Genomic DNA, 21,805 nt, shown 5'->3' with positions numbered 1-21,805 from the left:
CTCCCCCTGCTGATATGAGTAGCACTGGAGCAGTGCACCCATTACACATTTGCACTGGAGTCGCGAGGGCGTTGCAGGGAGAGAGGGAATTGTTTATTTTCGTAGCTAGCACTTTAGCATTGTTTACCGGTCAGTATATTGCGACCATGTTTGTCTTGTTTCGCCACTGGCACAATTGAGAAACATTAAAGAGTCGCATCATATCTCATAATTAGAAGATAGTCAAGTAACGTTATTGGCTCGAACTTCGATTCAAAGAACACTGGTTTTGTTGTCGGCTAGCAAGCGAACTAGTTCAACGATAATACCATTTTAGTTTGCTACGAGAAAGTATTAGCATTTTTAAAAAATTGTAATTTAGCTACACTGACAATTAGCTACAACTTAACCACACGGGCACGTATTTTTTATATTTTAAGCGAGCTTACTACTGTAGCTAGCTAGCTAGCGTACTATCCTGTTACATATGTAAACGTTAACCATAACTAGTTAGCTGGGTATTTGCGTTAGCTAACGTTAAAACGAGGGATTTTATGTAAAATAGTTAGCTTTTGTAAGTAATATTTTTGTAACTAACTAGCTAAGATTGTGTAGGAAAGTAGCTAGCTAAGTTTGTGGTGCTAACGTTTTCTTGCTAGCTAATTAAACATGATGGCATTATTAATTTGCTGCCAGTCAATGCTTCTGTGCATTGATAGTACGGTAACGTAGTCCTCTAACGTTATTTTCTTGCTCCCTCACTGCAGTCTGTCCTGTACACCCCACCTGTACAGTGAAGGGAACACATTCCATTCTAACCCTGGCAAAAGGTTTCAGAAAATGTGTTTTTGACTCATTGATCTGGAGGGAGGACTGAACTGGAAGCCTTAAGATTGAACTCCAGTGAAAGAGACTGGAACGGTGAGCAAGATGTCGATCACAAACACCCCCACAAGCAATGACGCTTGTCTGAACATCGTGCACAGCCTGATGTGCCACAGACAGGGTGGAGAGAGCGAGACCTTCGCCAAGCGAGCCATTGAGAGCCTTGTTAAGAAACTGAAGGAGAAGAAAGATGAGCTAGATTCTTTAATCACAGCCATCACCACCAACGGAGCTCACCCCAGCAAGTGTGCCACCATACAGCGCACCCTGGATGGACGCCTGCAGGTAATGGGATAGCTTGGTCATTCATTAGGTCATCCCGCAGTAAAACATTTTGCAACTTAAAATGAAAAAGAGCATTTCTTATTGGACAAGTTCTGATCGTCCCTCCCTGTTTCAGTCCATTTGGTGCCTAATGAATTCCACCTCGGTGATAGAGAGGAGATATTACACTTGCATTACAGGACTGCTGTACTATGTTCATAACTCTTGTCTTCTCATCTCTGCTCTCAGGTTGCGGGGCGTAAAGGCTTCCCCCATGTGATCTATGCAAGACTGTGGCGGTGGCCTGACCTGCACAAAAATGAACTGAAGCATGTGAAATACTGCCAGTTTGCTTTTGACCTCAAAGCTGACAACGTGTGTGTTAACCCGTACCACTATGAGAGAGTGGTATCACCAGGGATTGGTGAGTGGTATTTATTTTCTCCTCTTCTTGAATACTGTTGTTTAGCCCCCCTGACTTTTCCTTTGAATTCTAGGTTGGATCTCATTTGTGTCCTTCTACTTCTCTTCACAGACCTTTCAGGACTGACTCTTTCAAGCTCAGGTAAGGGAGGCTCTCGCTCTGTACTAGTAATTTGCAGTTCACAATGGAGGATTAAAGTGAAGTTCCCCAAAACCTCGACCCTCTCACCCTACCTGACCTACCAGGCACACTCATGGTCAAAGATGAGTATGAATTTGAGAACCAGCCATCTCACTCTGGCGCGGACGGCCACCATCAGACCATCCAGCACCAACTCTCCAGACCAGGGGGTCCTCAGGATTTGTTCAGCAGCCCAGCCCTGCTCCCTCCCCCCGAGGGCAGCAGCTCAGCCTCCACCTCTGCCTTCTCCAGCCTCGCTGCTGGAGCTTCAAGTGAGACGCTGTCTTGTAGTTCATTACTCCCTTTAAATGTAAAGTTTCATTTTGTGGTGAATACGCTTCTGACATAAATACAGGACACAGTGGATCCCTCATACCCCAAGTCAAGGTCATGCTGAGAAGTTTTTCAGATGTGTCATTCCTGATCACTTTTGTTTGTGTGTGTGTCTGTATCGTGTTGTATGTATGTGTGTTTCTGTTTGGCTGTGTGTGCTTATGTTTTCCATACCCACCCACCCTGGCCCGTCCTGCTTCTGTCCCTATAGCCCAATCCAGTAGCCTTCTGTCAGGGAGCCATATCAGTGAAGGTCTGCGGCAGCTATCCTCAGGGCCAGGCCCAGCACAGGGACAGAGCTCACAGCAGAACGGCTATCCCCTGGCACAGAGCGCCACATACCATCACAGTAAGCACCCACACTCAGCCCTCCAAATTTAATACAATACCAGATACAATACTTTTCTTTAATGAATCCGACAGGAAGGATATACTGCTTCCCTGAGACCAGGCCCAAATTCCCGTCATTCTTGTGAAGAAAAGACGGAAATACAGGGGGCGGAGGTCGGGGTGCCTTGTAAGAATTCGTTGGCGAGTGGGTAAACTGCCTTTACCATCTGTTCTATTGGCCAACGTGCAATCACTGGAAAATAAACTGGATGATCTACGATTGAGCTTATCCTACCAATGGAACATGAAAAACTGTAATATCTTATGTTTCACCAAGTCGTGGCTGAACGACGACATGGCTAATATAGAGCTGGCTGGGTTTTCCGTGCATCGGCAGGACAGAGCAGCCACGTCTGGTAAGACAAGGGGTGGGGGGGTCTATTTGTCAATAACAGCTGGTGCGTGATGTCTAATATTAAAGAAGTCTTTGAGGTATTGCTCGCCTGAGGAATTGTACCTCATGATAAGCTGTAGACCACACTTATCTACCAAAAGTTTTCATCTACATTATTCATAGCTGTCTATTTACCACCACAAACCGATACTGGCACTAAGACCGCACTCAACAAGCTGTATAAGGCCATAAGTAAACAAGAAAATGCGTCGGGGACTTTAATGCAGGCAAACTTAAATCTGTTTTACCTAATTTCTACCAGCATGTCAAATGTGCAACCAGAGGAAAATAACCTACACCACCTTTACTTCACACACAGAGATGCATAAAAAGCTCTCCCTCACCCTCGTCGGACGTGGCAAGGCTTGCAAAATATTACGGATCACAAAGGGAGACCCAGCCGCGAGCTGCCCAGCGAAGCAAGCCTACCAGATTAGCTAAATGCCTTTTTATGCTCGCTTCAGAGGTAAGCATGCATGAGAGCACCAGCTGTTCCGGACGACTGTGTGGTAATGCACTCTGTAGTCGATGTGAGCAAGACCTTTAAACAGGTCAACATTCACAAGGCCGTGGGGCCAGATGGATTACCAGGACGTGTACACAGAGCATGTGCGGATCAACTGGCAAGTGTCTTCACTGACATTTTCAACCTCTTCCTGACCGAGTCTGTAATACCTACATGTTTCAAGCAGACCACCATAGTCCCTGTCTGTTCCCAAGAAAGTGAAGGTAACCTGCCTAAATAACTACTGCCCTGTGTAGCACTCACGTCGGTAGCCATGAATTGCTTTGAAAGGCTGGTCATGGCTCACATCAACACAATCATACCGGAAACCCTAGACCCACTCCAATTTGCATACTGCCCCAACAGATCCACAGATGACGCGATCTCCATCGCACTCCACATAGCCCTTTCCCAATTGGACAAATGGAACACCAATGTGAGAATGTTGTTTATTGACTACAGCTCAGCATTCAACACCATAGTGCCCACAAAGCCCATCACTAAGCTAATGATCCTGTGACTAAACACCTCCCTCTGAAACTCGATCATGGACTTCCTGACGGGCTGCCCCCAGGTGGTAAGGGTAGGTGGCAATGCCTGCCACGCTGATCCTCAACACCGGGGCCCCTCCTGTACTCCCTGTTCACCCACTACTGCGTGGACAAGCACGACTCCAACGGCATCATTAAGTTCGCTGACGACACAACAGTTGGTGGAAAAATATATTGGCCATGTAGCACACCCCCTCGTGTCTTATTGCTTAAATTAAATACGTCACGATGTGTATATGGGGCATCACTTGTTTTAACGATGCATTGTTCCTACAACGGCCGAAGATGTAATGTGCATTCCCCAAAACACTATGCAGAGAACGTTCTTTAAGTGCGTTGTTAGATACTTATAGGATAGAAAATCCTCACTGCTCTCGGATCAGCTTTATTCATTAAAATCTTACCTTTTTAACATTATAATTACTTCACAATAATGACGGATCAGTTTCTAGAGTGCTATCACCTATGGCTGTAAATGTCAAGGCGGCTTATTATGCAAGGCTACCCAACAAATATATTGAGGCAAAAAAATTGACAGTAGCCTATTGGCACAATAGTACTCAATTGATTGAACATGAAATTGATTGAAATATATATATATTTCAATCAATTTCATTATAGGCCCATGTAGCCAAAATATATTTTAATGCAGTCATCTCGGTTTTCATTTGAAGCATCTTGTCATCCTTCACTTTTTTTGTAACCATTGTAAAGACTTTGGTGACTTTGTAGTCAACCCTGTTCAGAAGTTATCAGCCTTCAGACAGACAAACCTCTTGATTCTATGTTTAGCGGAGATTTTTATCTAACGAAGCACTTACCTGGTCTACGAGTGGTCTGAGGCAGTCGATAAATAACAAGTGCAGCTTTAGTTACGCTGGTTTGGGGAAACACCACATAGATTTAATGATGCCCCTACTAAGGTTCTAATGATGAACTTAGCCATAAGATGTTTTTGGGAAACCGAGCCCAGAGGTGCGTTCAGTTTGCTTGAATGTTTACTATGTTGCGGAACGGTTTGTACTGAATGACACGATTCCCCAAACCGTTCTTGTACGTTCTACAACAGACTTTGAGATATGTTTGCTCCCGTTTGGTGGGCGTGGCTTAAGGCAATAAGTGACTTATTTAAAGGGCAGTGGCCACGCTGACAGCGTTCCACAACCCAACCCCTCCCAGTTTTTCAACTGGTCATTCAGTACAACACCGTTTCCATTCAATTGAATGTGCCAGAACGTAAACAAGTACTGAGCGCAGCCCTGGTCCATCTAAATGTCTGGGGGTTCTGGCTATATGATTGGATAGAGCACACATCTGAGCACAGTCAGCACAGCTGCTTCTCTCGTGTTAGTGTGCACTGAGCAAGTGGGCATGATCATAATCCATACCCCCAACCTTCCAGTAAGTCGTGACGCACAAAACTCAGTACGAGACTGACTTTGTACGAGACTAAATTTAGGACCAAAATGAGCATATTTCCACTTTGTAGTCAATTTTGACAGAAATGTGTGTTTCTGACTCATATTGATGCCACATAGGCCATTTAAAACCAGAGAAGTTGATTCTAAGGGAAAGTTGACCTTTAAAGGGAGTGGGCACCTGCATTCATCAGCCTAAATATAACTCTCACTGCCTGTGCTATTAGCAATTACAGAAATGACCTGCACTTACAAGCAACCATTACAGGTAGCACTCTCATTCATCCGCCCTCCATATACCATAACAGCCCTCATATTTCCTCCATGCTGCTTTTCACAGTAACCCTATTAACTTCTCAGAACCTGGATGTTCTCAACATTTTTCTTCTCTCAAAAAAGCTCATCAGCGTTACCACATTGCATCTCCAGCGGGTTCATTCCTCCTCGGTCAGTTATAGAATTCCTCTCACCCCTGTGACTGTAACCCATGTATGTGTCGAGTGTGATTTGTGAGTTGTGTTTAGTTCAAAGCTAGGTCTTTTCTTGCTATATTGATGGTCTGACGCAACGTGTGATTGTTCTGCTTTCAGGTGCCACCTCAGGCTGGCTGAGAAATGGGAACTTCTCCCCCCCAGTGCCTCATCACCAGAATGGGCACTTGCAGCACCACCAACCCATGCCCAACACCCCACACTACTGTGAGTGGCTGTGTTGGCCCCCTCTCTGGGTATACAGCTAGTGGTGCTGCTGCCAACATCTGAGCCTAACATATGTTAGCTTTGCACACCTGGATTGTACAAATCTATGGCACAAAGCAACAAGCTAACATTGAATTCATGTAACAAAGATTATGGTCTTGTGAAATGAAAGAGCTATTTTCCAGAAATTATGTGAATTTGTACTTATGCCATTCAACATACATTTTTTTATTCATTTAGCACGAGCAGTACAAACAGCACCATTCTCTGGATTGTTGTCTTATTTACCTGCAATTCTCTTCCAGGGCTCTCGCACAATAAGATTGCATTCCAGCCCCCCATCTCCAATCACCCTGGTGAGTCTGTGTGCAAGGTTCTGTGTCCTCATCTGATCCGGCATGAGGTGTGAAATACAGGGCCTTCAGAAAGTATTCACACCCCTTGACGTATTCCACATTTTGCGGCGTTACAGCCTACTATAAAATTGATTACATTTAGATGTTTGTCACTGGCCTACACACAACACCCCATAATGTCATAGTGGAATTAGGTTTTTACATATTTTTTTAAAACAAATTAAATAACAAATGAAAAGCTGAAATGTCTTGAGTTGATAAGTATTCAACTCTTTTTTTATGGCAAGCTTAAAGTTCAGGTGTACAAATGTACATAATAAGTTGCATGGACTCTGTGTGCAGTAGTGTTTAACATGATTTTTTTTAAATGGCTACCTAATCTCTACCCCACACACATACAATTATTTGTAAGGTCCCTCAGTCGAGCAGTGAATTTCAAGCACAACCACAAAGTCCAGGGAGGTTTTCCAATGGTTTGCAAAGAAGGGAACCTATTGGTAGATGGGTAAAAAAGAAGCAGACATTGAATATCCCTTTGAGCAGGGTGCAGTTATTAATTACATTTTGTATGGTGTCAATAAACCTAGTTACTACAAAGATACAAGCGCCCTTCCTAACTCAGTTGCCGGAAAGGAAGGAAACCGCTCAAGGATTTAACCATGAGGCCAATGGTGATTTTGAAACAGTTTGAGTTTCATGATTGTGATAGGAGATAAGTGAGGATGGATCAACAACATTGTAGTTATTTCGCAATGCTAGCATATGACAGAGTGAAAAGAAGAAAGCCTGTACAGAATAAAAATATTCTAAAAGATGCATCCTGTTTGCGACAAGGCACTAAAGTAATACTGCAAAAAATGTGGCAAAGAATTGTAATTATTTGTCCTCAATACAAGGCATTATATTTGGGGCAAACACATCACTTAGTACCACTCTTCATATTTTCAAGCATGGTGGTGGCTGCATTATGTTATGGGTATGCTTGTCATTGGCAAGGACTATACACGGGAGTTGTTGCTTACAAAGACGTCATTGAATGTAGCCTAGTTACAAATTTGACTTGAATCGGCTTGGAAATCTATGGCAAGACTTGAAAATGGCTGTCTAGTAATAATCAACAACCAACTTGATAGAGCTTGAAGAATTTCTTTTTAAGAATAATGGGCAAATATTGTACAATCCAGGTGTGCAAAGCTCTTTGAGTTACCCAGAAAGACTTACAGCTGCCGAAGGTGATTCTAACATGTATTGACTCAGGGGGTTGAATACTTATCTAATCAAGATTAAGTGTTTTTATTTTCCATACATAAAAAATATAAATAAAATTCTACTTTGACATTTAGAGTATTTTATGTAAATCTTTGACAAAAAAAGACAATTAAATCCATTTCAATCTTACTTTGTAACACAACACAATATGGACAATAATCAAGGGGTATGATTACTTTCTGAAGGCACTGTAGAGGGTATAGAGACCGAGACCAATTGATGCTGGTTCTTTTGTTCTGTTCCAGCCCCTGACTACTGGTGTTCCATTGCCTACTTTGAAATGGATGTTCAGGCTGGGGAGACGTTCAAGGTTCCGGCCAGCTGCTCCACGGTGACTGTGGACGGGTATGTGGATCCCTCAGGAGGGGACCGCTTCTGCCTGGGTCAGCTCTGCAATGTCCACAGGACAGAGGCAATCGAGAGAGCCAGGTACTCTACCATAGAAAAAGGATGGATTTAATGTCTTTGCGAAATTAAATGGCTAAGCAGAGTGCCTGCCACTTCCTTCAGTTTATATCATTCATATTTTTGGAAGAGTATTGGTGTACCATAGCAATATAAAGTATTTTTTTAGGCAGATAAATAAAAAATCTTGTTATACTGTCTCTCTGTTTGCGTCTCTTCTTTCTTCCTGGCTCTATAGACTTCACATTGGTAAAGGGGTGCAGCTGGAGTGTAAAGGGGAAGGGGACGTGTGGGTGCATTGCCTTAGCGATCATGCAGTGTTTGTGCAGAGTTATTACTTGGACAGGGAGGCAGGACGTGCCCCTGGAGATGCAGTGCACAAGATCTACCCCAGCGCCTACATCAAGGTGAGATATTATATTTTTATTGTATTCCATTGAGCTTTTATTTTGTACTATTTTTATTTGAATTACTTCTATTCTTATTTTTGTCGCGTAGTTGAGAGGGGTACCTGCAAGTGAACATGTCATTGTACTGTGTACACACTATGCGTATTCTGTGCATATGACAAATAGATTTGATATCACAGCCCACAGACTCACTGCTGAGGAATGGCACCCCTAAGTAAACAAGGACATGTTTTTGATCTGTATGTATTATTTACATGCATTGTGTCTCAGTGGTTATTTGACAGCTTGGTAAGGTTGATTGTTCTCAAAACTGGTTAAAATCCTTACGTTTTACACCGTTGAACCTTTGGATGAGCACAGTTATTCAAAAATCTGAACTGACTTTAGTATAAATTTTTGAGAATATACAAATAAGGCTAGTTTTAAAAGTTAAAAAGCTCAATTTGATTATCTACGTGACATTTATTACATACATGGATATACCATGACATTAGATGTAATAAACAACAAATGTTTGAATGTAGTTCTTATGACATGCACGCTCAGTAGCTTACATTATATTTTTTATTTTTGTCGGCCAATCGAAGCGGGACTTTATTCATTCAAAGGCTACATTTGTAGCAAGTGAATTGATGAGATATTTAATCAATGCAAGATGGAATCAAAATGACAGAATTAAAAGTTAACTAATGAGGAGTAGGCCAACAGGTAGGTTGTTTAATCTGAATGGATGTTATGTGTAGACAAGGACAGGGAGAAAGCACAACAAAATGTAGCACCAATTAGTCTAGCTGGCTTCTCTTATCCAGTGTTTCCCAACTCCAGTCCTCAAGTACCTTCAACAAAAGGTTTCTGTTAGGGTTATAAAAAAAATGTAGAAAAGCTGTTAAATAAATATTTTGCATGCACTACAGACGGCTGTATCGGTCTGCTAATACAGGACTAGTAAAGGCCCAGTGCATTATTTTTGTATTAAAAACAGATTTTTCAGGGGAACCCCTACTTCCCGCATCTATGGATATTTTCATCTCTATCACATGAAACCGCTTGCATGTGCGGTGCCCTTTTGACAACTGTGTTTTCCCGCTAATTGCTTTATGGATCAAACATTTGCGCATGGTCTAATGCCTTGTGCGCATTGCTGTGCTTAATAATGTGAAGAATAGTTTAGCAACATTTTAAGCTAAACTTTCTGATCTGTTGCATCTGACTCATTTGCTTTTTAACTTTAAAAAAAAATGTAACCTAGGCCTACTGGTTGTATGAATTTGGCATCTATCTTCCCACAACTGTCCCAGAGTCTGTTTGGAATAGGTTATTTCTACCTCGACAAGCTGACCAATAGAATAGGTCATATCTAAAAACCAGCTTGTTAATGAATTCTGCACATCAGAATTCGGTAAGGACTGCACATTGTTGCATCCTCGACTTGCATGTTCTGTTAATATGAATTACCATAATCTACATGGGATTTCTGTCATTCTGAGCACTGGGTGGACACCCTAAAGGTTGCGCACCCAACGCATAAGGGTCCGTCAGACTTCTCTAATGTCCAAATTAAAATTGAAAACCTGCCCCACAGTACGCATTTTTATTATAGGTGTGGACAAGCACACCTGATTCAACTTGTCAACTAATCATCAAGCCATTTGATTAATTAAATCAGGTATGTTTGTCCGGGGCTGCGACAACCATGTGTGCTGTTGTGGGGGTACTGGAGTTGGGAAACACTGCTGTAATCGAAGCAGTCAAGACCAGCACTATCAGATGGGATGATAAATAACCTATGGTAGCTATAAGTTTTCTAACTAGCATGAGTCGGCTTTGATACATTCTACATCTCTCTACTTGCCCTGCACTCCTGCGTCCCAAACACACCGGCCCCTCCCCCTGCTGCAACAGCAGAGCTCCACCGCTTCTCCCTCGTGCAGCAATAACTGCTCAGGTTAAAGAAAATAAGTACAAAAAAACCCCATGTATTTCGACTATCCAGATATCAAATTTCATAATATTATTTGAATAGTGAAATTATTTCAGTTGCCCAACTCTAGTTGAACCCCTCTTTTTTTTTTTTTTTTTTTTTTTTTCACCTTTATTTAACCAGGTTGGCTAGTTGAGAACAAGTTCTCATTTACAACGGCGACCTGGCCAAGATAAAGCAAAGCGACACAAACAACAACACAGAGTTACACATGGAATAAACAAACAAAGTCAATAATACAATAGAAAAAGTATATATACAGTGTGTGCAAATGAGGTAGGATAAGGGAGGTAAGGCAATAAATAGGCCATAGTGGTGAAATAGTTACAATATAGCAATTAAACACTGGAGTGATAGATGTGCAGAAGATGAGTGTGCAAGGAGAGATACCGGGGTGCAAAGGAGCAAAATAAATTAAATAAATAACAGTATGGGGATGAGGTAGTTGGATGGGCTATTTACAGATGGGCTATGTACAGGGGCAGGGATCTGTGAGCTGCTCTGACAGGTGGCGCTTAAAGCTAGTGAGGGAGATATCTGTCTCCAGCTTCCGTGATTTTTGCAGTTCGTTCCAGTCATTGGCAGCAGAGAACTAGAAGGAAAGGCGGCTGAAGGAGGAATTGTCTTTGGGGGTGACTAGTGAAATATACCCGCTGGAGCGCGTGCTACGGGTGGGATACTGCTATGGTGACCAGTGAGCTGAGATAAGGCGGGGCTTTACCTAGCAAAGACTTATAGATGACCTGGAGCCAGTGGGTTTGGCAACGAACATGAAGCGAGGGCCAGCCAATGAGAACATACAGGTCGTGGTGGGTAGTATATGGGGCTTTGGTGACAAAACGGATGGCACTGTGATAGACTACATCCAGTTTGCTGAGTAGTGTTGGAGGCTATTTTATAAATGACATCGCCGAAGTCAAGGATCGGTAGGATAGTCAGTTTTACGGGCGTATGTTTGGCAGCATGAGTGAAGGATGCTTTGTTGCAAAATAGGAAGCCGATTCTAGATTTAATTTTGGATTGGAGATGCTTAATGTGAGTCTGGAAGGAGAGTTTAGTCTAACCAGACACCTAGGTATTTGTAGTTGTCCACAAGTCAGAACCTTCCAGAGTAGTGATGCTGGACGGGCGGGCAGGTGTAGGCAGCGATCGGTTTTAGAGCATTCATTTAGTTTTACTTGCATTTAAGAGCAGTTGGAGGCCACGGAAGGAGAGTTGTGTGGCATTGAAGCTAGTTTGGAGGTTAGTTAACACAGTGTCCAAAGAAGGGCCAGAAGTATACTGAATGTTGTCGTCTGCGTAGAGGTGGATCAGAGAATCACCAGCAGCAAGAGCAACATCATTGATGTATACAGAGAAAAGAGTCGGCCCAGGATTGAACCCTGTGGCACCCCCATAGAGACTGCCAGAGGTCCGGACAACAGGCCCTCCGATTTGACACACTGAACTCTGTCTGAGAAGTAGTTGGTGAACCAGGCGAGGCAGTCATTTGAGAAACCAAGGCTGTTGAGTGCCAATAAGAATGTGGTGATTGACAGAGTCGAAAGCCTTGGCCAGGTCGATGATTACAGTTGCACGGTATTGTCTCTTATCGGTGGCGGTTATGATATCGTTTAGTACCTTGAGCGTGGCTGAGGTGCACCCATGACCAGCTCGGAAACCAGATTGCATAGCGGAGAAGGTAGGGTGGGATTCGAAATGGTCGGTGATCTGTTTGTTAACTTGGCTTTCGAAGACCTTAGAAAGGCAGGGTAGGATAGATATTGGTCTGTAGCAGTTTGGGTCTAGAGTGTCTCCCCCTTTTGAAGAGGGGGATGACCGCGGCAGCTTTCCAATCTTTGGGGATCTCAGACGATACGAAAGAGAGGTTGAACAGGCTAGTAATAGGGGTTGCAACAATTTCGGCGGATAATTTTAGAAAGAGAGGGTCCAGATTGTCTAGCCCAGCTGATTTGTAGGGGTCCAGATTTTGCAGCTCTTTCAGAACATCAGCTATCTGGATTTGGTTGAAGGAGAAATAGGGGAGGCTTGGGCAAGTTGCTGTAGGGGGTGCAGGGCTGTTGACCGGGGTAGGGGTAGCCAGGTGGAAAGCATGGCCAGCTGTAGAAAAATGCTTCTCAATTCTCAATTATTGCGGATTTATCGGTGGTGACAGTGTTTCCTAGCCTCAGTGCAGTGAGCAGCTGGGAGGAGGTGCTCTTATTCTCCATGGACTTTACAGTGTCCCAGAACTTTTTGGAGTTTGTGCTACAAGATGCAAATTTCTGTTTGAAAAAGCTAGTCTTTGCTTTCCTAACTTCCCCGAAAAGTTGCATATCGTGGGGGCTATTCGATGCTAATGCAGTACGCCACAGGATGTTTTTGTGCTGGTCAAGGGCAGTCAGGTCTGGAGTGAACCAAGGGCTATATCTGTTCCTGGTTCTACATTTTTTGAAAGGGGCATGCTTATTTAAGATTGTGAGGAAAGCACTTTTAAAGAATAACCTCTACTGACGGAATGAGGTCATATCCTTCCAGGATACCCGGGCCAGGTCGATTAGAAAGGCCTGCTCGCTGAAGTGTTTTAGGGAGCGTTTGACAGTGATGAGGGGTGGTCGTTTGACCGCAGACCCATTACGGACGCAGGCAATGATCGCTGAGATCCTGGTTGAAGACAGCAGAGGTGTATTTGGAGGGCAGGTTGGTTAGGATGATATCTATGAGGGTGCCCGAGTTTACGGATTTGGGGTTGTACCTGGTAGGTTCCTTGATCATTTGTGTGAGATTGAGGGCATCAAGCTTATATTGTAGGACGGCCGGGGTGTTAAGCATGTCCCAGTTTGTCACCTAACAGCACGAGCTCTGAAGATAGATGGTGGGCAATCAATTCACATATGGTGTCCAGGGCACAGCTGGGGGCAGAGGGAGGTCTATAGCAAGCGGCAACAGTGAGAGACTTGTTTCTGGAAAGGTGGGTTTTTAAAAGTAGAAGCTCACAGACCTGGATAGTAAGACAGAACTCTACAGGCTATCTCTGCAGTAGATTGCTACTCTGCCCCCTTTGGCAGTTCTACCTTGTCGGAAAATGTGTGTAGTCCCTAACCCTCCCTGTGTGCTGTGCAGGTGTTTGACCTGCGCCAGTGCCACAGGCAGATGCAGCAGCAGGCTGCCACAGCACAGGCGGCAGCCGCAGCACAGGCAGCAGCAGTGGCTGGAAACATCCCCGGGCCTGGCTCTGTAGGAGGCATCGCCCCCGCCATCAGTGAGTCTCTCTCTTCACACTATTCATCCTTTAACCTGTCTGCCAAGCAATATTTCCATCTGTCTTGTCTCCGAGCATCTCAGAACCTTACAGAAATGGCTAAATGTGTGCACTGCCTTAGACGTGTAACTCTATATAGGTAGTGAATCATTCTATCAAATATGTAGTACTACCCCCTAACTGGGCTCCCGAGTGGCGCAGCGGTCTAAGAGGCATCACTGTAGTACCTGGTTTGAATCCAGGCTGCATCACATCCGGCCGTGATTGGGCGGCGCACAATTGGCCCAGCGTCATCCGGGTTTGGCCGTCATTGTAAATAAGAATTTGTTCTTAACTGACTTGCCTAGTTAAATCTAAAAAATTTAACTATTGTTTTTAACCCCCTCCCTCCAGGTTTGTCTGCAGCGGCAGGTATAGGAGTGGACGACCTGCGCAGGCTGTGTATCCTGAGGATGAGCTTTGTGAAGGGCTGGGGGCCTGACTACCCCCGGCAGAGCATCAAAGAGACTCCGTGCTGGATTGAGATTCATCTCCACCGGGCCCTGCAGCTACTGGATGAGGTGCTGCATACCATGCCCATCGCTGACCCCCAGCCCCTGGACTGAGTTATAGAACGGCACACTAACTCGACTTTGTTTATAACGGACAACACCACATGCTGGACTGACTGCCCATGCCGCGTAGGCTAGCCCATTTGAACGCTGTTCGGCATGAGAGAGGGGGGGTGAATTATTTCTTTTTTCTACCCACTGGCATCAAAACCAGCCAGGGTTCCTTTTCTGAAGATACTAGCTCATGAATCTGTTTTCTACTTGCCTCAGAATCAGGATATACAGTCGTTACTCATGGATGCTTTTCATTCTGTTCTATTCATATCATTCTGTTCATTGACTGACAGAAGGCCATGTCATGACACTTTATATACTGTATTTGAGTTTCAATGCTACTTTTTTCCCAGATGGCATATAAGCTTAATTAAGCACTTTATTGGTTTGCTTTTCATGTGCTTGTTTTCAGTATGTTGTCTTGTTGTTAGTTTAGGTGTGAGGGGTAGTTTCCGCATACATTTCTAGTTTATCTTAGAATATTCAGCTTTTGTAGCGATGAGTGGGATCTAGGCCAGATGGTGTTCACGTCACGGACTTCAATAATGTTTTCATATGCCTCAATGTCTAGACGGGTGTTCATTTCAGTTAACATTTTTATCTCCACTTCATATTTCTGTAATCGTGACTTTGATGAATTGACTTGTGGTAACAGAGCACAGTCCTGTCAGTCAGTATTGTGAAAGTTCTAAATAAATACAGGTTTTTATGACCAGATGCTGCATTATGAGAACATCAGCACTTGTGTGGGCCTGGACTACTTGTCACTTTATAATTACAAACCGTGGTATGACACAATATACCACAGGTATGACGCAAAACTACTTGTTTACTGTTCTAATTATGTTGGTAACATGTTTATAATAGCAATAAGGCACCTCAGGGAGTTGTGGTATATGGCTAATATACCACTGCTAAGGGCAGCCCTTAGCCGTGGAATATTGGCCATATACTACTCCCCTTTGGGCCTTATTGCTTAATTATATATTTTTCTGCCTTATGACCATATGTTATAAAATGATAAATATGTAGGCTAAGGACAGACGTGCTCCAGTGCTCGTCCTTTACCTTGATAATTAATGGAAATAAAATGGTGTATAATTTGTTTGGTGTTCATTCTTTCGCTTGGTCTTAGCACACAGCTGTATCACTCCCACAGAGCAAGGTTCTCCCTGTGGTGTATAAGAGGAAACACACCAGCGATCAGTCGAGTACTTAAGCAGCAGGTGGCTGTCCTATTGCCTCTTGACAAAAATATGTAGTGTAAATTTCCAGACGATTCGACGTGTTGCCTCACCATTGATCATACAGCAGTTGATCACCAATAGTTTTATCCGTTCATCTGTGTGTCCCTTCTCTATGACAACAGTCATAACAATGACTTATTTTTAACAAGAAAAAGTTTATTAATTTAAAGACAAGCCACAAATTAAGAAAACAACACTAAGCTAGCCTGAGCTCAAGTCTGAAATATTCAGAAAACCAAACATGTCTTTAATAGTTCCTATATTTCCATCATTACGACACACTGAGGGCTCTATTCAATCTATCGCTGAAGCGTTACAGATTGCGCGATAGAACTGTAAATAGTTATTTCCGATTGAGCCGACATGCAGTGTTTACCGTGAATGCAGTCTCTGCTAACGCGGGAACATTGCCTTTAAATTGAATAGAGCCCTTGGCCTTAATGTTAATATGCCTTTATAAATATAAAAGTTCCACAGTTTCATCTTTTATGTAAAATACACAATACAAATCACCCTACACTTATTGGTTTTCTCTTGCCAATATAGTATATACTAAGACGTAACTTGAAACAAAAAGAAAGTCACATGATATGTATATATAAATACAAATACATTATCCAAAACAAGAGAAATCACAAAGTACTTTTGCAAACATATCGGATGAAATAAAACTCATCGAAAAGGAACAAAACAAATATTTAAGAGACAAATAAATATCCTTTCTTCCCATTTTGTCTATATTTACATCTTGGTTACATCTTGGGGGTGGTTCATTGAAAAGGTTTCCCTAGTATCCACTGCCTAATGCTTGCATTAGAGCGTGCTACAGTGGGCCACAACTCACTAGACCGTCAAATGGCACTTAAAATAGATCAAGAAAATATTCAAAATCAAACTGAATAAAGCCACCATACAGCAATCAGTGAATATCATACAAAAGGAAATGATAATGACGACAATGATAGTACAGTGTTGCCATTGACAAATATCCCAGTCCAGTAGTACTCCAATCTTTCTCTTAGTTTAGTGATAATGTAAATCTGTAGTTCTCTCCTAAAGCTCCATCCAACAGCAAATATGTGGAGAAAGCCCCACCCAGTGTAAACTGTCATGTTTGGTCATTGGTCAGTGACAGTTGACCAGTAGTCAGTTGGATGAGGTCAGAATTAAGAATTAAGACTGTACGATCCCTTAGGCCCATATCCTCTTCTCCATGTGAGCAGCCATTTTCACCTTTTCCATAAAGTCTGCTCTAAAGAGCCTGTGTCTGGAACCATGGAGTCAGACCAGAGACGTTAGGCCCAGCTGTCTGGGTCAAATTAAAGGCACTGGAGTCTTGTGGATCAGTGAAGCTGATGTATTCTCACCACTTCCAACTGACAGTTTGAGAATAGCTGATATGTTTTTCAGGATGTTAAGATTGTTTCCTTTTCATTTTGTTGTTGTTGTAGTTGCTGTATCAAACCTTTTATGTTAGAAATGGGCTCAATTAATCAAGGAACTAAAAAGGCCCTATTGTCTTCTAACGCCACACGTTGCCAGGAGCCGTCAGTGACATAAGACAATGGGGAAGGCCCTATAATATTTTTTGTTCCAAACAAATAAACGTATTACTTTTTGTGAATGGTTATCTATGATTACAACATAATTTGTGTTGACAGAATTGGCTTGAGTCCAGTTTTGAAACAGGCAGGTTTGATGAGGTCGCAGAGTGAATACAGCATTTACAATCTGGCACATATTCCAAAGAAAACCAAACACAAAGTAGACGAACCAATAGATTCTAGCAGCACAAAAAGGCATGCAAGATCAAAAAAAGCACTTTCAAGATTCTAAAGCACATCTGTAAGCTGTTTGCACTCCAGGCACAAATGAATACACAATTCCTCTTAACATCTTCAGTATTTTCCGGACAAAAAGGTCAATGTTCAAAGTTCAAGAGCCATCTCTAATGACATGTTAGGTGACTGTACAGTCAGGTTGAGTAAGATCTTGTAATTTCTGTGTGGTCTGAGTTTGACATGTAAACAAATGCCCAAAGCCTTCAATAATCTGTAAGCAAGGTCAATTGCCTTTTCAGTCTAAAGTGAATGCACTATCTTCAGTGAACTAGTAAAAGGCATTATCAGTAGAATGGCCCTTTCTCATAAAGTAAATCACACAAGCACAATCTGCTAAGTACCATATATATATCTAAAGAAAATGTAGTTGATCAAATAAATTCATGATCCTCTGAAAACATAATTTCCAGTTTTTTAGCAGTTACATTTTGTTTCTCAGTAGTAAAAATCGTCAGAACTCATACACTACAAGACCAAAAGTATGTGGACACCTGCTCGTCGAACATCTCATTTCAAAATCATGGGCATTAATATGGAGTTGGTCCCCCCTTTGCTGTTATAACAGCCTCCACTCTTCTGGGAAAGCTTTTAGGCCTGGCTTGCATTCAGCCTTCCAATTCATCCCAAAGATGTTCAATGGGGTTGAGGTCAGGGTCTGTGTAGGCAAGTTCTTGTGCTGACGTTGCTTCCAGAGGTCGTTTGGAACTCGTTAGTGAGTGTTGCAACCGAGGACAGACGATTTTTACTCGCTACGCGCTTCAGCACTCGGTGGTCCTGTTCTGTGAACTTGTGTGGCCTACCACTTCACTTCGGAGGGATTGTTACTCCTAGAGGTTTCCACTTCACAATAACAGCACTTACAGTTGACTGGGGCAGCTCTAGCAGGGCAGAAATTTGACAAACTGACTTGTTGGAAATGACGGTGCCACGTTGAAAGTCACGGAGCTCTTCAGTGAGGCCAAACTACTGACAAAGTTTGTCTATGGAGATTGCATGGCTGTGTGATCGATGATTTTATACACCTGTCAGCAACGGGTGTGGCTGAAATAGCTGAATCCACTAATTTGAAGGGATGTCCACATACTTTTGTATATACAGTGTAATTTCATTTTCAAAACTGGTATGGATACGTGTGCATAACTTAAGAATAACTTCTCAAATAGTAAAACAAAAGCACAATAAATACCAATAAATAAAGTCTAGGCAAAGCATTGGTGCATACAGTTCTCCAGATATGAGAGTTAAACAAAAAACAGAAAGGTAATTTCAGTAGTATCAACAAGATTCTTCCAGTTCAACACCTTTTGCCAGTGTGATGTCCATCTCCTAAAAGCTATCAGTAACAGCTCAGGTACAAAATGTGTATCCAGTGTCATCAGAAGCTGGTCCCCATGCCCCGCCCATTTCACAGTCAATCGACCAATCACAGAAGAGCTAGCTAACAACGAAACAACCACAGATGACAGATCAACCACATGAAAAACAAAACAAACAAAGATGAATACATACGTATTGTATCATCCTTATATATATCTATATATATATATCTTTAAATATCAGAAAATATCTACTTTTGGTCCACTATACAAATATGCACTTTACAACCGATAGAACAAGAGATGATGATGTGGACTGAGGACTGGGGACTGAATGGGCTAAAATGACAATGTGTATTTTTAGCTGTGTAGTGTGAGAGGCATATAGTGTTATCGTGGTGTGTCGTGGGAGTAGTAAGGTTACATATGTGTGCGAGAACAAGGTTTGGTGACGTCCTGCATGTATTAAAAGGCTGGCACCGCTGGTGTGAGGTAGGGTGACTAGTGGGTGTGCGCAAAACCCACGCTCGGACTCATTCATCCACAACAACCACAACGGCACGCGCAACCATCATCTCAATCAGGTCGAGCGCTCACGTCGGCTCACGTGCACGCTTCACCCGATAGCACATGCCAAAGCAGGAGCCTCGAGAGAGAGAGTGAGAGCAGGAACGAGGCAACACACCCACATCGGGGTACCGAACAAACAAACAAAAAGTAATAGAACCGGCACAATCCAGAGAAAACTACAAACACCTCTGAACGTGCACCTCCCCAGCCTTCAGTAACACCAATGAGCCAGCCCAAATCCAGCCACAAGTCACCAGAGAGAGGGCCAAAGCTGTGGCTGGGACAGTAACGCAGAATGTACTATCCCTCCCCACAACCACATAATCAGTCAGGACTACGTGGACAGCTGCAGTAAGGGTTATTAAGGCACTAGGATGAAGCTGAGGTACATAGAATCCCTGACATTGGGACAGGAAAACGGGACACGCAGCAGCCTCGCCGGGACCACTGTGGCGGCCATGATGGCTCTCATTCTCTGCCAGTTTCCTCTGGTTGGTTTGTTTTTTGGTCCATTCACAATTTAAGACATCTACCAAGATAGAAACTACAAACACACACACACACTGAGAACATGTCAGTAGATTATACGAGTCTAACTAATTACATTTTTAATCACACTATCCAGGATCTAAATCTAACCAAACCAAGGCAATAAGTCAAGAGCATCCCATACGATGCATGAAGTGCGTAGAAAAGCTAGTGTTGTAGTGGTATAGTACATCCAGTCCGTCTGTCTGTCTCACCTCGTGTTTCTATAGAGTAGCAGCACACATAAGAGTACGTCTTTCTTCATGGGCAGAACATACTTCACGGCTAGAAGCCATTAGGGGTAATCAGGGGATCATGGCTACGATTATACACTATTCAATAAATCATAGAACGCAAAACAACTGCCACATCACAAGCAATCATACATCACCGAATGTCTTATCTAAACAAAGGCTTGAAATACACAGAAAAGTCAACAACAAAAAAATCTCATATCGTTCAACTCAATTCTGTCCTTAACTGGAATGTGTCAATGCTTTCTCTGTAAGAACGTATATCACCTCATGATTGGGAGGAATATCTGCTAATTTGAGAGAACAGCACCTGTGTTTTGTTTATTATATATGCACTATATACAAAACAACCCGATCTATGAGTGAACCAAGTGTACTCTTATCAATCAATCACATCGCTCATCTGGGGCTGGTGGCTTGGATTTGAGCTTTGAATATATACCCTCCCCTCTACACAGCTAGGGTCAGTCAGTGTCTCACGTCTGGCAGCATCTCATGGGTCACCCCCCCCCTTCACCCAGCATCCCCTCCCAGAGGACAGAAACATGGGATGACAGCAGACAGAGGCGGCCCGCCCACATTCCTATTCACATCTAGCTCTCTTAATCTATCCACGGTTTGTGTGACGCCAGCGGCTGTGGTCATGGTGATTTTCATCGTCCTCTAGTGGCCCGGGGCGGAGGAGAGCAGAGAAAACACAGCGCATGACAGAGGGAAATAGTGCAGACGTGTGTGTGACAGCGTGACCCATAGAAATAGAGAGAGAGGGAGAGACAGATCAAGAGACGAGTGGTTTGTGGGCGTCTCTCTCTCCTCAGACGGAGGCGTAGGTGTTGCCGGTGGCGCTGCAGTGGCGGATGGTGGGGGTGGCAGCAGAAGGGGTGAGGATGTGCTCAGCGTGGTCCTGGGGGGGCTGCGGCAGGGAGTGCAGGATGCCCGGCTGGACCACCCCCACCACGGGGTTACAGCCATCCTCCAGAGCCCCCACCTGGATCACCTGGATCACCTGGTGCTCATGCTGCAACTCAGCCTTCTCCCGCTTGGCCAGCGGCTCCCCAGACTCCTCCATGTCCTCCTCCAGGTCACTGTCCATCTCACTCACCTCATCTGGAGACACAGACAGGGGGACAGGGTCAGTCAGTCAGACAGACAGGTAGACAGACAGACAGAAAGATGTACAGGGTTAGAATGCCGACTCAGGATTCTCATTAGTCAGGTTGGCCCATTTTTGCAGGAAAGGCTGATAGACCTGAAGACCCGACTTTGAATTGCATAGAATTCTACGTTGGGCAGAAATGAGCGTTTGGATCAGGAAGGTTTCCTCTCACAACCTCTATAAGCCCGAATGCTGAATAAAATGATACTTTAACGGTTGTCTGAGTGGTTGGTCCTTTTGAAGGAACACTATATAAACAGAAAATGATGTGGACACCCCTTCAAATGAGTGGCTTCGGAACTGAGGGAGGACTACAAACATGTTTTAAACACCCTCACTAGCACATAGAAGAGAATAATTATATCTGGCACCCTCCCATGCTACCAAAGGGGTTCGGAACGTTTCAGACAACTCTTTGCCCCGAACAAGTACTTGAAGAAAACTTTCCAACGACAGGAACATCTCTTTTTGTAACAACGCAGGGGTTCCAGGCTTATTTCGAGCAACATCACAAACTGTTTTAGAGACTGATGGACAGGGCCTGGTAGTCCTCCAGTTCTCCCTGTCAGAATAAGCAACAGAGGACTTGGAAAGCATATCAATTC

The 21,805-nt window shown here is 43.4% G+C and overlaps 2 protein-coding genes across 6 annotated transcripts in view; one reads left to right on the top strand and one right to left on the bottom strand.

The window, feature by feature from the left end:
• Positions 1-21: 21 nt before the first annotated feature.
• LOC129818654 (mothers against decapentaplegic homolog 4) lies at positions 22-15,393 on the top strand. Of its 4 annotated transcripts, none has more exons than XM_055874765.1 (12): positions 22-129; positions 747-1,149; positions 1,378-1,552; positions 1,664-1,693; positions 1,798-2,004; positions 2,277-2,414; positions 5,914-6,021; positions 6,327-6,377; positions 7,892-8,075; positions 8,290-8,458; positions 13,545-13,683; positions 14,077-15,393. In XM_055874765.1, the coding sequence occupies exons 2-12, from the start codon at positions 910-912 to the stop codon at positions 14,286-14,288; spliced, it is 1,653 nt and encodes a 550-aa protein (XP_055730740.1). In that variant the 5' UTR covers positions 22-129; positions 747-909; the 3' UTR covers positions 14,289-15,393. The 4 variants fall into 4 exon arrangements, with proteins under 4 accessions (XP_055730740.1, XP_055730739.1, XP_055730741.1 ...); XM_055874764.1 differs by having other exon boundaries at positions 32-553; XM_055874766.1 differs by lacking the exon at positions 2,277-2,414 and having other exon boundaries at positions 32-553.
• A 277-nt stretch (positions 15,394-15,670) lies between these two features.
• LOC129818653 (transcription factor RFX3-like) overlaps positions 15,671-21,805 on the bottom strand; it is a 59,175-nt gene continuing 53,040 nt past the window's right edge. For both annotated transcript variants that reach the window (XM_055874761.1, XM_055874762.1), the window contains exon 17: positions 15,671-21,151. In XM_055874761.1, the coding sequence (XP_055730736.1) occupies positions 20,859-21,151 (293 nt within the window). In that variant the 3' untranslated portion in view covers positions 15,671-20,858. The remainder of the gene's footprint in view (positions 21,152-21,805) is intronic.

The sequence above is a fragment of the Salvelinus fontinalis genome, chromosome 21 (assembly GCF_029448725.1).
Source record: "Salvelinus fontinalis isolate EN_2023a chromosome 21, ASM2944872v1, whole genome shotgun sequence".
Classification (NCBI taxonomy): domain Eukaryota; kingdom Metazoa; phylum Chordata; class Actinopteri; order Salmoniformes; family Salmonidae; genus Salvelinus; species Salvelinus fontinalis.
The sequence above is the reverse complement of the archived record's forward strand: the minus strand, read 5'-3'. Positions and strand labels throughout refer to the sequence as shown.